The 14,752-nt window shown below is 54.4% G+C and overlaps 1 protein-coding gene across 2 annotated transcripts; it reads left to right on the plus strand.

The window, feature by feature from the left end:
* Positions 1 to 716: 716 nt before the first annotated feature.
* Positions 717 to 11,905, plus strand: USH1G (USH1 protein network component sans). 2 transcript variants are annotated; one of them, XM_054170815.1, is made up of 3 exons: positions 717 to 1,073; positions 9,124 to 10,365; positions 11,716 to 11,905. In XM_054170815.1, exons 1-3 carry the CDS (start codon positions 910 to 912, stop codon positions 11,717 to 11,719), a joined length of 1,410 nt encoding a protein of 469 aa, XP_054026790.1. In that variant the 5' UTR covers positions 717 to 909; the 3' UTR covers positions 11,720 to 11,905. The 2 variants fall into 2 exon arrangements, with proteins under 2 accessions (XP_054026790.1, XP_009901177.2); XM_009902875.2 differs by lacking the exon at positions 11,716 to 11,905 and having other exon boundaries at positions 9,124 to 10,369.
* Positions 11,906 to 14,752: the final 2,847 nt, after the last annotated feature.

Here is a 14,752-nt window from a genome sequence, read left to right on the forward strand (position 1 = left end):
TTGGGGGGAGGGAGGTCTTTTGCTCTCCAAAGAGGGGGCGAGGGGGAGGGAGAGAGTCCTTCAACCTGTGTGAGTTGCTCTGGGTTATCATGGATTCCTGTTGAGCAGTTTGTTGCACAGTTCCCTGGCAAGCAGAGTCCTGCAAGCACAGGCAGGGTAGCTGGGAGACAAGAATGGTGACAGGGATGGTGACAGGGTCTGCCCTTGTCTGCCTAGTGACACTAGGGAGATACAAATAGCTATGTATCTGCTTTTTAATATGTATAACCAGGAAAACCTGAGCTGTCAACACCCCTGGTGCTGCTTCAAAATCAGGGGTGGTCACCAGACTGCTCTCCACCATCTCTGCAGGGAGCAGGAGCATCCATCTAGGTCCCAGGCTGTGAGTGGGGACACTGGGGACTTGTGCTCCAGCAGCCCGCACATCCTCCTCTGGCTGCTGCTGCCGCCCCTCACTCCAGCTGGGGTTGCTCTGGTGAGGGTCATGCAGGGATATCGAGCAGGATACAGCCCATGAGCCTTCCTGGCAGCCTGCTCCACTTAGGGGACATTTGGACCTGGCAAGCTGTCACCGTGTGACCCTGTGCCCACGGCCCCCGGCTGAGCCCAGCGCTGCCGTGCTGCTTAATTGGAGCTTTTGATGTGCAGCGGAGCTGATGCGTGAAAGGTCTGCGGCGAGGAGTTCTCAGGGCTGGAGGATGCTTAGGACCCAGGGAAGCACTGGAGAACCTGGCTGGCTGGGCTTGGAGGAGCTCCTGCCTCCCAGCCAGCACTTCTCAGGTGTCCTGCTGTTGCAGAGCTGTGCGAGGCGAGCTGGGCTCTCCTGGCAGCTCCCCCTTCCCCGCCTCCATGCCCATCCTCTGAGCACCCCTGGGCACCCATGCACCCTCCCGGGGACCACTCTGCACCATGAATGACCAGTACCACCGAGCAGCTCGGGATGGCTACCTGGACCTCCTGAAGGAAGCCACCAAGAAGGACCTGAACTCTCCGGATGAGGATGGGATGACCCCGACGCTATGGGCTGCCTACCACGGCAACCTGGACGCCCTGCGCCTCATTGTCAGCAGAGGGTGAGTGCTGCTGGCTGCCTGCCGCTGGGGCACGGGGGAGCTGGGGCCCCCTCTTCCCCCTTTCCCTGCTTGCAAGTGGGGGTGCAGGTGCCCTCCCCGCCCCCCAATGACGGTTTCTGTCCAGAACAGCCCTGCTCTTGTCCTTCCCTCTGTTATTTTTTAGACCTTATGGTGCTTTGAGTCTAGCCCAGTGCTGCTGAGAGCTGCTCTTGTGTGTTCCCAGCTCCTCTGACCCTCTAACCAACCCTGCCCCAAACCCCTTTTGAGATGGGGCTGGGTCCCCCCTGCAAGTGTTCGACAGTCTTGAGGCAGGTGCTGCAAGGACAGACAGAGCTGAAGTGCAAGCACATGGGGTCACTGCCGTGAGGGGGAAAAAAAAGCCCTTTTAAATGAGGGGGCAGAGAGGAGAGCTGCTCCTTCTGCCCCAAGATAGGCTCACATGCTTGCAGTGCCAGCAGGCAGTAGGTGACACTTATCTGTTTCACCCAAAGCCAGGTCTCAGTACATGACCCCTGGGCAGCCTGTCAGGCACCTGGAGCCAGGATATTCAGGAGCAGGTTCCTCAAGAGCAGATTTCTTGAAGCCCAGTCCTGTTCCCCCACCCCAGTGGATGCTGCTCGATGCTGCTGTGTCTCTTGGCACCTCAGCCTGGGCTGCCAAGTCTGAGTGTCTCTGGCTCTGTAAACACAGATATGGTGAAGAGAAGGGGGTGGGACTGAGAGGACTCAACAGACCGGAGGGCTTTACATCTTGGTTTTGGGAGAACCTCACCAAAAGGCTGTGCTGAGGCAAGATCTGCCATGCTTAGCTCTTTCTCGAGTGGTACGTGGCTCTCCTGTCCTTACCAGCCTCCCAGGGGAGCACGTGCCAGTGCTTCCTTCTGCTCCAGCAGCTCTTCTGAGCACCTCACCTAAGGGTGGGGTGGCCTCTGTTGAGAGTGTTGAGAGCTTGCTGGTGGTGCTGATTTTGGTTTCTTTCTTTCTAATATTGAGGAACAGTGCTGAGGTTGGCAGCCAGGATGGACATCATGCCTCCTTGGAAAGGCTTTGCTCTTACAGACTGGGTTGAGGCTCAGTGAGGGGATTTCCTCTGTCCACCCTGGGCTGTATTTGCAGGTCTTGCACCTGATCAGCTGCATCTCCACTGTGCAGGATCTCTGGGGCTGACACCCTTGAAACGAGAAATGGTTCCAAAGACTCTTTGATGGCCTTAAAAGTCAGTCTGAAAGGCCCATGCCATGGATGAACACCCCTCCAGAAAGGCTCTGCCTTCCTCATTTGCTTTCTGGAGGGGCATTCATCCACGGCCTGGGACTTTCAGACTGACTTTCTATCTCTCTGTGTCGTATTTCCTTATATCTCCTGCCTCCATCACAGGACACCCTGCAGCACCACTGCCTGCATCCAACCTCTGCTTCCAAGCCAGCAGTTTCTGCCTCTCCCCAAAGCCCAGGGGCTGCTTTCCAATGGAGGAGCCCCTTCTATAAATTCACATTGGATTAAAAAGTCCTCCGGGGCTCAGTCATGTCTGAGTGCAGCTTGGCTGCTCCTTAATTAACAGCCTAATATACATTTGTTCCTGACAGGGAAAACAGCCTGGCAAAAGCCTGCTGCCCTTTATGTGATGTATGGGGGAGCAAAGTGTGTCTCTGTGGGATGCACTTAGCTCCACAAATCCATCTCAGGCTCAGCATTCACATCAGCTCCTCACCCAGGACCAAGCAGAGATCAGTGTAGCCTCCTCACCCTCACTCAGCTCAGTCTGGGGACAGACACTCCCCTGCTCCCCACAGCCAGCCTGGGGGCTGTGAGGGGCAGGAAAGCCCCAGTGTGGGGACAAGGGGATCTGAGAGAGCAGGAGAGACCGTGGTCAGACCTTGTCATTTGCTGCTAGAGCTTAGGGCAACTCGCAGTGGCGCTGAGGTCTTGTTCAGGGGTGACACTGAGCTCTGCATTGGATGTGATCCAATTCCACCTGCACTGTCACATTTGGAAGGCAAGAGAGAGGACCTCCAAGTGTCCCCAACATTTCTCTCTGGCCTCTGCTGCCCAAATGTCCCTCCTTTGGCACAGAGAGCCCTGCACTGCAAGGCAGAGAGCGTTGGACCATGGCATGGAGCAGTGCCTCGGGGGAGTGAAGGCTTCAGGGCTGGGCTGGCTCCCTGCAGGGGTGGGGTGGGAAGCAGCTTTGGGGTCTGAAGCCTCTGAATGGTTTGCAGGGTGATACAAGAGTCTTGGGGCAGCAAAACCTGCCATTCCTCCTTGCCAGTGCTGGGCAGTGGTACTGGTGCCCAAACAAGCTGGGAGATTGAGTGCTGAGGCCAGGCTGTTATGAAATGTCCTTCAGAGAGGCTGGCTGGAGGCACCCTGAGGAAGCAGGGCTGTGGGAGGCAGGTAGAAGTGGTGGCTCTGGTTGTTGTGTCCTGCTGCAGGCCAGGCTCTGTCATCAGTGAAGGAGCTTCATTCATGCTCCCATGTGCTCAGCAGCTCATGGTAGAGTGCTGAAATGGGGAGGGGGAAAGAAACTATTCTAGACCTGTTGGGGGATCCCTGAGGGAAGTTCATTCTCTCAGCCCCTACACAAGCCTGTTTATGGCTCTGTCCATAGCAGCTGGTGATGTACCTGTGCCTCTGTGCCACTTTTGGCCAGTGGAATGTGCTGCCCAGGGAGGTGGTGGAGTCACCATCCCTGGAGGTGTTCAATAAAGAATTGGATGTGGCACTTGGAGCCATGGTTTGGTTGTCAGGAGGTGTTAGGTGTTAGGTAAGAAGTTGGACTTATTGATCTCTGAGGTCTTTCCCAACCTGCTGATTCTATGATTCTATGATTTTGCACTGGGATGAAGAGAGAGTTTGGGATGGAGGGAGCAGCAGTGGCTCATCCTTCTTGTTTGCAGCACAAAAAGCCTTTTTCTTCCTGCTGGCTGGGCTCCAGCAAGAGAAGCAAACTCAATTAACATGATGGCTGGGCCAGGGCAGGCCAACTGGCATTTAGCATTGCAGCTTTTCAGAGGCTGTAATTCTTCAGTGTGGTTCATTATGAACTACTGTGGCAGGGACAGGCAGCAGGCCAGCTCCAGTTAAACACAGGTCTGGGGGCCTCAGCTGAGAATGGCCAGGACTGTCTTGTCTTGGAGAGGGCTACAGGAGAGGGGAGGATGTGTTGTGCTGGTCTGCAGCCAGCTTTGTCACCCCGTGTTTCTGTGCAGAGATGTGCTTCAGTTTCCCTTCTCACAGAAAGGGAGGTCACAGCTGCTTTGGATGGTGATGGCAGAGTGGGGGTGAGTGGCTCAGTGCTGTGTTGGAGGGGATGAGATGGCTCCTGCCATCAGCCAGACTGCTCGAGGGAGGCAGGTCAGCCTGGCTGGGGCAGGCTGCAGCAGAGGTTGCAGCAAGGCACGTGAAGGTGATGTGCATCCTCTGCATGCCACAGGGCTGATGGCCCTGTGGCTGCCAGCAGCAGCCTGGCCTTGGTGGTGGGAACCTTCCCCTGGGCGATGACCTGCAGGAAGGTGAGGGAGCAGGGTGGAGCTGTCACAGCTTCATTGCTTCCGGCACCTGAGCTGGCTGCTCGGAGTCAGCATGGGCATGGGGAAGTGCTGAGCCAGGAGATGTGCCCCTGGGCACTGCCAGCCTACAGCCACTGGTAACAGTCACCAGGAACAATAACTGCTGGCCTCGCTTTTTGCTGCTGCAAGAGGCAGAGAGCCCTGAGATGAACCTCAGCTGCAGCACCTGAGCTGGGTTAGACAGGCTTGGGAGAGCTGGAGTTGTTCAGCCTGGAGAAGAGAAGGCTCTGGGGACACCTTAGAGCAGCCTTGCAATATCTGAAGGGGACCTCCAGGAAGGCTGGGGAGGGACTGTTTAGAAGGGCTTGGAGTGACAGGATGAGAGGCAATGGTTTGAAGCTACAGCAGGATAGATTTAGGTGGGACATCAGGAGGAAGTTCTGCTCAACAAGAGTGGTGAAAGCCTGGAACAGGCTGTCCAGGGATGTGGTGGGGGCCCCATCCCATAAGACATTCAAGGTCAAACTTGATGACGCCCTGAACAGCCTTGGTCTAGCTGGGGATGTCCTTGCTCACTGCAGGAGGTTTGGACAAGGTGACCTTCAAGGCTCCTTTCCAACCCAAAGTATTCCATGATTTCATGATCTGGGGGGGATCTGAACTTGGAGAAAAGCCAAATCCTTGACGTACTACCAACTACATAATGCTTGGGATACAGGACTCAAGGCTCAGCTCTGGGTCCAAACATCTGTTCTGCTTACTTCTAGCCTTTGCTTAGCTCCTTGCCCTGACTGGTTGTGCTGCAGCTGCTGGTTGGCTTTTTCCCCCCCTCAAGCCATAAATGATTTTCCCCCTCTCTCTTCCTATATCCAATGGGAACCAGAGACACTCTGCACCTGGCTGGCTTGCGGTCCAATGCCTCAATCCTTCCCACACACCCCTCCATGAGGCAGGGCTGAGCCAGCCCTTTGCTATCAGAGGCACTTCCCACGTGCAGCCAGGGGAGGACGTGTAAGTGCTGCTGGATTCCCTGGCTAATTGGGAGCCCATGGGAGAAGTGAGGGGGAAAAGCCAGCAGGAAGGGAGTGAGCCTGCGTGTGACGGTGTGGCCAGGGTGACTCAGGAGGTGCACAGGTCCACCCAAGGGGCTCAATTAACAGCATTTTTCATACTGGCTATTACAGGAGCTGACTCAGCACTGGGAAACGCTTTGAAGCCCAGCAGGGCTGCGCTTCAGACCTGTCATTAAAATAGGTTCCCACTTAGTGGACCCTGCAGTCAGCATCTCCTCGTGCGCAGCACCCTGGAGGGGAAGTTTTGCTGGGACAGACACCTGGCCAGAGGCAGGGCCTCATGTTTATTATCTGTGCTGGATCAAACACCTCTCCTTTGCAAGACACCATTCCTCTTTCCTCCTGCTGCATTTTCAGCACCTCTGGCAAATATTTAGAGCACAAAGGGACTTAGAGAGAGAACTTTGCTCTAATATTGTTGTTTCTAGACAGTGGAAATGTCCAGGGAGAGCTGAGTTTGGTGCTCTCTTTCCCCTCACTTACTCTCTGAGGTAAGCAGACCTTCAAATGTGAACCCACCAAAACCTCCCTGGCATTACCCTTTGCCACCTGACAGACACAAGGATGGGCTCTGGGAGGTTCTTTATGGATTGAGCATCCATACACTCGGCTTGGGGGAGCAAGATTCTTTCCAGGAAGCTCACTGCTAAATCACTGTCCACATCATGAGTCTGTGTCCATGTTGGGACCCTCATGGTGCATTTGCCCACACATGCTGGGCACATGTGTGCCCATTCAGAGCACATGTAAACAAATTAAGAACTCTTCACACACTGGAGTCCCACCACCAGTGCTGGCAGTTCCAGTTTCACTGGCTCTTTAAGCCAGCTCCATCAATAATTTACCCTTCTCTTGCAATTCATCAAATATTTATCCTCCCCATGAATTTCCCAGCCTGGACATGTCACTACGAGGGTGGAAGCAAGGGCTGGGGAGTTACCACTCCTGGAAACTCAGCTGCTCCTTCCTCTCCTACTGCTGGTTTCATGGCTCCTTGACCCTCTGCTCTCCTGCCCTGCTCCTTCCTAGCACACATCTGCCTCCGTGGGAGGTATCAAAGGCTCTGGATACAGAAGTCCTGCAGGCTCTGTGAGCCTTCTGGGGGCTTTCCATAGTTTTGAACCTTTTGACTAACTTGCTGAATTTACCAGCAGGCTCCAGGTCCTACTTATTGAGCTTCTACAGGTTTTGTGGTGGAGCTGCTGCTGCTGCTCCCACGAGGGGAAAGCTGAGCACATTTCATAGCAGCTTTGTGGGAGTACAGCCACGAAGCTCACTCCCTGTGCCCAGATGATCTCCAGCTTAATGTTTGGACACTCTCTGTTACTTCTGCTTTCTGCAGAATCATTTCCCTTTGGTATTTCATGGCTGAGATGCTGGCAAAGCCTGAGGTTTGCGTGCTGGTCATTACACCAGCTGGTGGCCCTCCTCTGGCTCTGCTGTCCCCTGACTAGCAGTACCCAGGGAGCCTGCTGGCAGCATGGGAGGATGAATGTGCTGGTAAAGATGCAAAGCAGGAGGGGAAAGAAGTCCCTCAGCTCCTGTGATCTCCATGCTCTTTCTCTGAAGTAGTTTTCAGTCTCTTAGGTGACATGGGCTGTAGCACAGATCTTGTGGGGTTTGGGAGAGGGTTCTGGGCTCTGCTGTTCCCAGCTTTGGTCAACACAGGTCCTAAAGCAGCAAGGAGTAAAGTAATGCAGGCTGAAGGTCTCAAGTGTGCAGTCTCTCACAAGTCTCCTTGCCTTCCAGACTCTTGGTGGCAGCAGGGCTTGGAGCTGAGGCCTTTGTGCTGGAGGGACAGCACTGGGTTCCTCTAGAGCTCCCTGAAAGGCTGGTGTGGAACTGGGCAGGAGCTGTGCTGAGCCAGAGCTCTGCCAGAGCCATGCTGCCCGTGGGGAGTTGCTCTCGAGGGTGGTGGAGCTGCCCAGCTTTAATAAAGGGCTTTGCTTTGCCCATGTGTGCGGAGTCTTGTTGACAGATACTGCTGCTGGCTGCATATCATTAGCACAGCGCTGGGGCCAGGGCTGCTGCCAGCAGGGGTGTGAACTCTCTCTTGTTTCAGTAGATCACAAATAGAGAGGAATGCCAGGAGGACAGACTTCCCCTCTACCCTAGGTATCAGTCCTTGCTGTCAGGGGAAGCAGGAGATGTGGGCAAGCAGTTGTGTCCCATCAGCAGCTCGCTGCACCGGGGGCCAGCGCACCGCCAGAGGAGTTGCTGGTGGCAGTAGTTGAGTGTCCAGCTCTTGAGGAGTGCAGAAACCTAATCTCCACTTTCTCTGAAACTGGATTCTCAGGATGTGCTAATACCAATGTGCTTCAGGCCGTGTAATCGAGACCAGGCGTGGCACAGCAAATCCCCCACCCCCCAAAACCCCAACCCCAAGGCCAATGCCAAGCGATTCTGCTTGTTCCCTCCTGCCAGGGTGCCCTCTTCTGCCCTCACTTGCTCCAGGCACTCATGGGGAGCTGCAGCACCTGCTGGGTTTCAGGACCATTGCTGAGGATGACCATTCCATGGTGACACTTTCATGGTAGGACTCCATGGTGTCCCACACGGAATGTGGTGTGGAGAGAGGTACTTTGGGATGTCCCTCCACAGGATCTGAATGAGGCTAAGATCTGCAGGTAGAACCTGACTAGAATTTAGTGGAATGTTTGAGATTTGAAATTCCAGAGTGAGCTGGAATCAGCCCCATATCTCAGTTCTGGGCATTTCAGATCCACTCTCATACCTTAGCTCTGGGCTTTTCAGAATCAGGCCCATATCTCAGTTCTGGGCTTTTCAGACCCAGTCTCATATCTCAGCTCTGGGCTTTCCAGGACCAGTCTCATATCTCAGTTCTGGGCATTTCATATCCAGTCTCATATCTTAGCTCTGGGCTTTTCAGAATCAGGCCTATGTCTCAGCTTTGGCCATTTCAGAACCAGTCTCATGTCTCAGTCCTGGGCTTTTCAGAAAGTGGCATACCTCCCTCCCAGAAGCTGGTTTGGTGCAGGTACAGCTGTCTCCTGAGAGCTAAATTCACCTGATGGGAATCACTGTGGACTTGTGTGTCAGGCACCTGAGTCCATGTCAGTGGTGCACCCCTCCAGAAGATCCCCTTCAAACTGAGCTGTGGGGAGCCAAAGGCATGGAATTTATAACTCCATATTTCAAGGTGGCAACAGTTGGTGCTGGTTAGACCCTGCCTGGCTGGGAATGCCTCAACAGAGTCTGTCAGCCATGCCTGCATGCTAACTGGTTGTTCTTCCAGGGGAAGTTTAGGCTGGAGGTGAAGAGAAAGTTCTTCACAGAGAGAGCTGTTGGCCATTGGAATGTGCTGCCCAGGGAGGTGGTGGAGTCCCCATCCCTGGAGGTGTTCAGAAAGGGTGCCGTGGTCTAGCAGTCATGACGTGTTGGGTGACTTGATGATCTTCGAGGTCTTTTCCAACCTTATTGATTCTGTGATTCTATTCTTGCCCTCTAGGGGTGATCCAGACAAATGTGACATCTGGGGGAACACCCCTCTCCACCTGGCAGCAGCCAACGGCCACCTGAACTGCCTCTCCTTCCTCATCTCTTTTGGGGCCAACATCTGGTGCCTGGACAACGACTACCACACCCCTCTGGACATGGCGGCCATGAAGGGGCACATGGAGTGCGTGCGCTACCTGGACTCCATCGCCGCCAAGCAGAGCAGCCTCAACCCCAAGCTGGTGAGCAAGCTGAAGGACAAGGCCTTTCGGGACGCCGAGAGGAGGATTAAGGACTGCGTGAAGCTGCAGAAGAAGCACCACGAGCGGATGGAGAAGCGGTACCGGAAGGAGATGTCCGACAACTCGGACACCATGAGCTTCTCCAGCTACTCGAGCAGCACCCTGAGCAAGAAGTTCCAGCACATGTCTATGGTGACCTCCCTGCCATACTCGCAAGCCACCCTCCACGGCACAGCCAAGGGAAAGACGAAAATCCAGAAGAAGCTGGAGAAGAAGAAGCAGGTGGACGGGACCTTCAAGATCTACGAGGACGGGAGGAAGAGCGTCAGGTCCCTGTCCGGCCTGCAGCTGGGCAACGACATCATGTTCGTGAAGCAGGGCACCTACGCCAGCCCCAAGGAGTGGACGCGGCGCAACATCAGGGACATGTTCCTGACGGACGAGGACGCCGTCTCCCGTGCCATAAGCGACCCGGGTTTGCACATGGACTCTGCCCACTCGGAAGTCAGCACCGACTCCGGCCACGACTCCCTGTTCAACCGCCCGGGGCTGGGCACCATGGTGTTCCGGCGCAACTACGTCAGCAGCGGCCTCTTCGGCATCGGCCCGGAGGAGCCTGGCACCCTGGGCGAGGACCACGCGGAGGGGGTAGGAGTCCAACTGCGCAGCCGCCTGCAGCGCTCGCCAAGTCTCAACGACAGCATTGGCAGTGCCAACAGCCTGCAGGAGAGGAACGCGGAGGAGCTGCCCTGGGACGAGGCGGAGCTGGGCTTAGACGACGACGACGAGCCGGACACCAGCCCCTTGGAGACTTTCCTGGCCTCCCTGCACATGTCTGAGTTCGTTTCCATCTTGAAGAAGGAAAAGATCGACTTGGAGGCCCTCATGCTGTGTTCAGACAACGACCTGAAGAGCATCAATATCCCCTTGGGCCCCAGGAAAAAGATTGTGGATGCCATCCAGAGGAGACGGCAGACTCTGGAGAAGCCAGATGTCATTGTAGACACTGAGCTGTAAGTAGGAGATGGAGCCCTTGAGTGATTAAACCCCTCAGCAGGTGGAGATGGGTTGATGGTTGGACTTGATTTTAAAGGTCTTTCCCAGCCTGAAGTATTCTATGATTCTACCTGCAGCACAGCAGGAGTTACCCTCCCAAGTATAGCCAGCAGGTTAAGGGAGGTGATTCTCCCCCTCTACTCCACTCTGGTGAGACCCCACCTGGAGTACTGCATCCAGTTCTGGAGCCTCTATTACAGCAAGGATCTGGACATGCTGGACCATGTCCAGAGAAGGGCCATGAGGATGAGCAGAGGGCTGGAGCTCCTCTCTTATGAGGACAGACTGAGGGATTTGGGGCTGTTCAGTCTGGAGAAGAGAAGGCTCCAAGGAGACCTTCTTGTGGCCTTACAGTATCTGAAGAGGGCTACAAGAAAGTTGGGGAATGACTTTTGAGGGTATCAGGGAGTGATAGGACTGGGGGGATGGAGCAAAACTAGAAATGGGTAGATTCTGATTGGATGTTAGGAAGAAGTTCTTCCTCATGAGGGTGGTTAGACACTGAAACAGGTTTTGAAGGCCAGGCTGGATGTGGCTGGGAGCAACCTGCTGCAGTGTGAGGTGTCCCTGCCCATGGCAGGGGGGTCGGAACCGGATGATCCTTGAGGTCCCTTCCAACCCTGACAATTCTGTGATTCTATAATGTAAGGTCTTGTTTCCAACCCTCTTGGAAGAGTAGGAGTCCAGGTAACCTCAGTGCTTCTGTGTGTGGGCAAATTCCTGCTGGTGTGGAAACGATGAGAGTTTGGAGAGGTGGCAACGGTGTTAGTTCATTACTCAACAGCTCTAATGTGGCTGGGCAGGATGTGAAGCCCTCGTTTTGTTTCATAACCTGTATGAATGCAGCCTGCTCTGTGGGCTGATTCTCCTGAGTCCCTCTAGTTGAGATTTTCAGCCATGCCCAGGCTTCTCTTCACTCTTCACCCCCTGAAGGGGTTAGGAAATCAACCACAGTTCCCGGTGGGAGCAGGCTGATGGCAGCGCCCAGTGGCATGGGGAATCCAAAACTTCCCCAAGTTCTTGAGGTCTGACTCAGACCTTTGGAGGTTGCATATCTGGGTGGGGGCTGGTGGTGGTGGTTCCATGGTTTGGTTGGTTTGAAGGACCATCTGCCTCCCGTGCAGGAGAAGGGAAGGCACAAGTCTGGGTCTCCCCACTGTCATGGATGTTGGCATCCCGGTCTGCTGTGGTGTTTGAGCTTCCAACCTTCACACAGCTGTGTGCTTCCTGCCGGGCTTACAGTCATCCAGTAGAGCTCATCCTTGGATCTTTGGGGTGTTGACTGATTTCTCTCATTCCTTTTGCAGATAGCAGCAGCATTTTTACTTTTATTTTTTAACGATGAAGAGTCAAACCCAGTTCTAAGTTGCCAGAAAACACAAGCCAGAGGCTCCTTTCCTGGGGCAGCTGAAAGCTACAGCCATCCCCACCAGTCCCTCTGGACAGCCCTCCTGCCCCCTCACTCTGCTCCCAGTCTGTGCAATGCTCCCAGGCGGTACCTGGGATGACTGCTGAGATACCACCAGGCAGCTCCAACCTGCCAAGCCTGAAGGGACCACGGCCACCTGCTTGTTGGAGGAAGAAGTGTGCTGCACAGCTGGCTAGGATGCTGAGAGACCACACAAAGCCATGAATGGAAGGAGAGACGTGATGGTACTTTCAAAAGGACCCAGAATAAATACTTGCAATTCATTCTATCTGGAGCCAAGAGGTTGATTGGGGATTTGGGCTAGGGGAGCAGAGGGGTGGGGAGTCCTGATGGCTCTCCTGGTTCTTGGTTCTGGTTTTTATTTGATGCTGAGTTTTTGGAAGGGAGTTTTGATGGCTGTGGCTTGGGACTGCTTGGTTTGAGATGTGGCAGCCCTGACTTCAGTCACTAGGTGCTCATCACTTGCATGAGTCCAGTCTGTGATGTCTTGAGGGCAGCAGTCTGAGATGAAGCTGGTGGTTTGAGCATGTCAGTAGTTGCCTTCTAGTGGTCAAATGACTACCCCCAGGAGGTAATGTTTCTGTCCCATCTCTCCAGGGCACTGGGCTGTATTAGCAGTTTGCATGCAAAGGACCTTGACTTTCACCTTCAAGAGCTTCTCAGTACCAAGTGTAGCACCAGGCTGCAGCCAAGAACCTCTCCCAGGCCTCCCTGGTGCATCTATGCTCCAAACACAGTTTTGACCCTTAGTGCCAGGTCTTCTTCTCAGACCCATTAGCATCTCTCACTGACCATTGCACTCTGAGCCCTCAGCTCCCAGCTCCACTGAACTCTGTACTTGATCTCTGGGTGGCCTCTGGGTGGCAGGAGGGGTTTTGGGTGCAGCAATGGGATGGAAAGCTGGGCAGTGACATATCCTAATGGGAGGAAGTCAACAGCCCCTTGCCATGGGCTGCTGGCACCATGCCTGTTGTGTTGCAAACGGAGATCAGAGAGCTGCCGCACATTGTTACTGGCACTGCTTATCTCGAGGATGCAGATGATAAGGGATGACCTGAGCACAGTGACTTCTGGCTGTCTGCATGCACTTGCCTTGGGTCTGGTTGGGATCTGACCCACCCTGGGTCTGGCTGGGATCTGGACCACCTTTGTCCCTTTAGAGCTGTAGCTTTGCTTTTTTGGAGGACAGGGTCTGTTTGGTGTGAAGCTCTGCTGCTTCCTGCCTCTGTGTGTGTGTCTGGAGTGTGTGTGTCTTGGGGGGGGGAGGGCATGAAAAAGTCTCTCTGCAAGTAAGAAGCACCCCTTGGAAGGCAGCTCTCTGTCCTGCTGTTCCCTAAGTGGCTGAAGTCCCACCAAGAAAGGTGAGGGGTCCCAGCCCTCTGCCACTGCACACAGAGATGCTTTGGTATCAGCTGAACACCACTGCTGCACCAAAGGTCTGGGATCTTTCTGCATGGATGCAAGCCAAGAAGGAGACCTTTTAAAGTCACTTTTAGACCTAAACCAGTTTTACATTTGAATTTGCAAGTCCTGCATAACTCTTGCCTTGGTTTCCAGGCCAAAGGGACAGCTCAGATGTGCTGAGTCAGGGACCTCTCCGCGAAGGTTGTGCAGCACCGGGGCCACAGCACTGTTTACTTTGGTCCCTCTCCAAAGCCAGAGGTTGCTGCCCCAGCAGGGAGAGCAGTGGCTGTGCTCGCTAATGTCACAGCTCCCTCTGCTGGGACCGCGTCTGAGAGAGCAGGATAGGACCCGCTGCCCACTGTGGCTGTGAGGGGTGCAGCACGGCAGAAAGATGCTCACCAAGTCCTGCTGCCAGCAGGGTCTGCAACCTATGCTCAGGTGAGGCTCTCGTGGTTAAACTCACCCCTTCCTCATGCACATGTGGGACTTCACCCAAGCCCTCCACCCCTGCTCTGGACAACCAGCAGACCACCAGCTGACCACCACAAATCAGCTACCAGCTCTGATTCCCCTGGGCATTGTTTTGTGCTGGACATAGTGGGGGATTGATTTGCCCTGGGCCACGTGGCTGTCACTCCAGTGCAGTGGAGACCAGTGTATCCCAGCAAAGGACAGGGAGAAGTGGATCCCTGAGATTGCCCAACCCACAAAAGGCTCCAGAAGGTGCCAGAGGGATGTGGTGGGTATCTGGGGGCCTGCTGGGTAACTGGGGTTTGCATGCTCCCTAACTGTCTTTTCATTAGGAGCACCCGAGCTGTTCCTGGTATTGGGCTGATGCTGACTGAGATCCCTTCTCCCAACTTGTCTTTCCTCCCAAGAGCTGGTGAGAAGGTTTGGTGACATGATAATACCCAAGCACCACTCCCCACACTGCTAAGACCAAGCCCAGAAATGCCACTCAGGATTGCAGAGCCCCAAGACTAGCCTGGCCACCTGCATCACCACAGGGAGAGATGAAAACTGAGCCATGGCACCAATACAGCACTGCAGAGCCTGAGAGATGAGCTCAGGCCCACGGCTGCCCGGGTGGGGTGAGTAGGATGGTCTGTGGGCACAGGGGTGGTTGTCAGAGGTGCTGCAACCCCAGAGCAAGCACCTGCTCTTTGGGCTCAGGCATATTACCAGAGAATCACAGAACTGTTTTGGTCAGAAGAGACCTTTAAGGTCGTTGAGTCCAACCTTTAACCTGACACCACCAAGTCCTGAAGCACCATGTCCACATATTTCTTGAACACCACCTCCCTAGGTTACCCATTCCAATGCTTGACCACTCTACATGTTGCTTTACTTTGGGTTTGGTCTTCAGCTTCCAACCAGGATGGGGTGCTTGGTGCCATGGTTTAGTTGATTAGATAGTGTTGGATGATAGGTTGGACTTGATGATCTCAAAGGTCTCTTCCAACCTGGTTGATTCTATTCTATTCTATTCTATTCTATTCTATTCTATTCTA

This window comes from Dryobates pubescens, chromosome 20, assembly GCF_014839835.1.
Source record: "Dryobates pubescens isolate bDryPub1 chromosome 20, bDryPub1.pri, whole genome shotgun sequence".
NCBI classification, from domain to species: Eukaryota; Metazoa; Chordata; class Aves; order Piciformes; family Picidae; genus Dryobates; species Dryobates pubescens.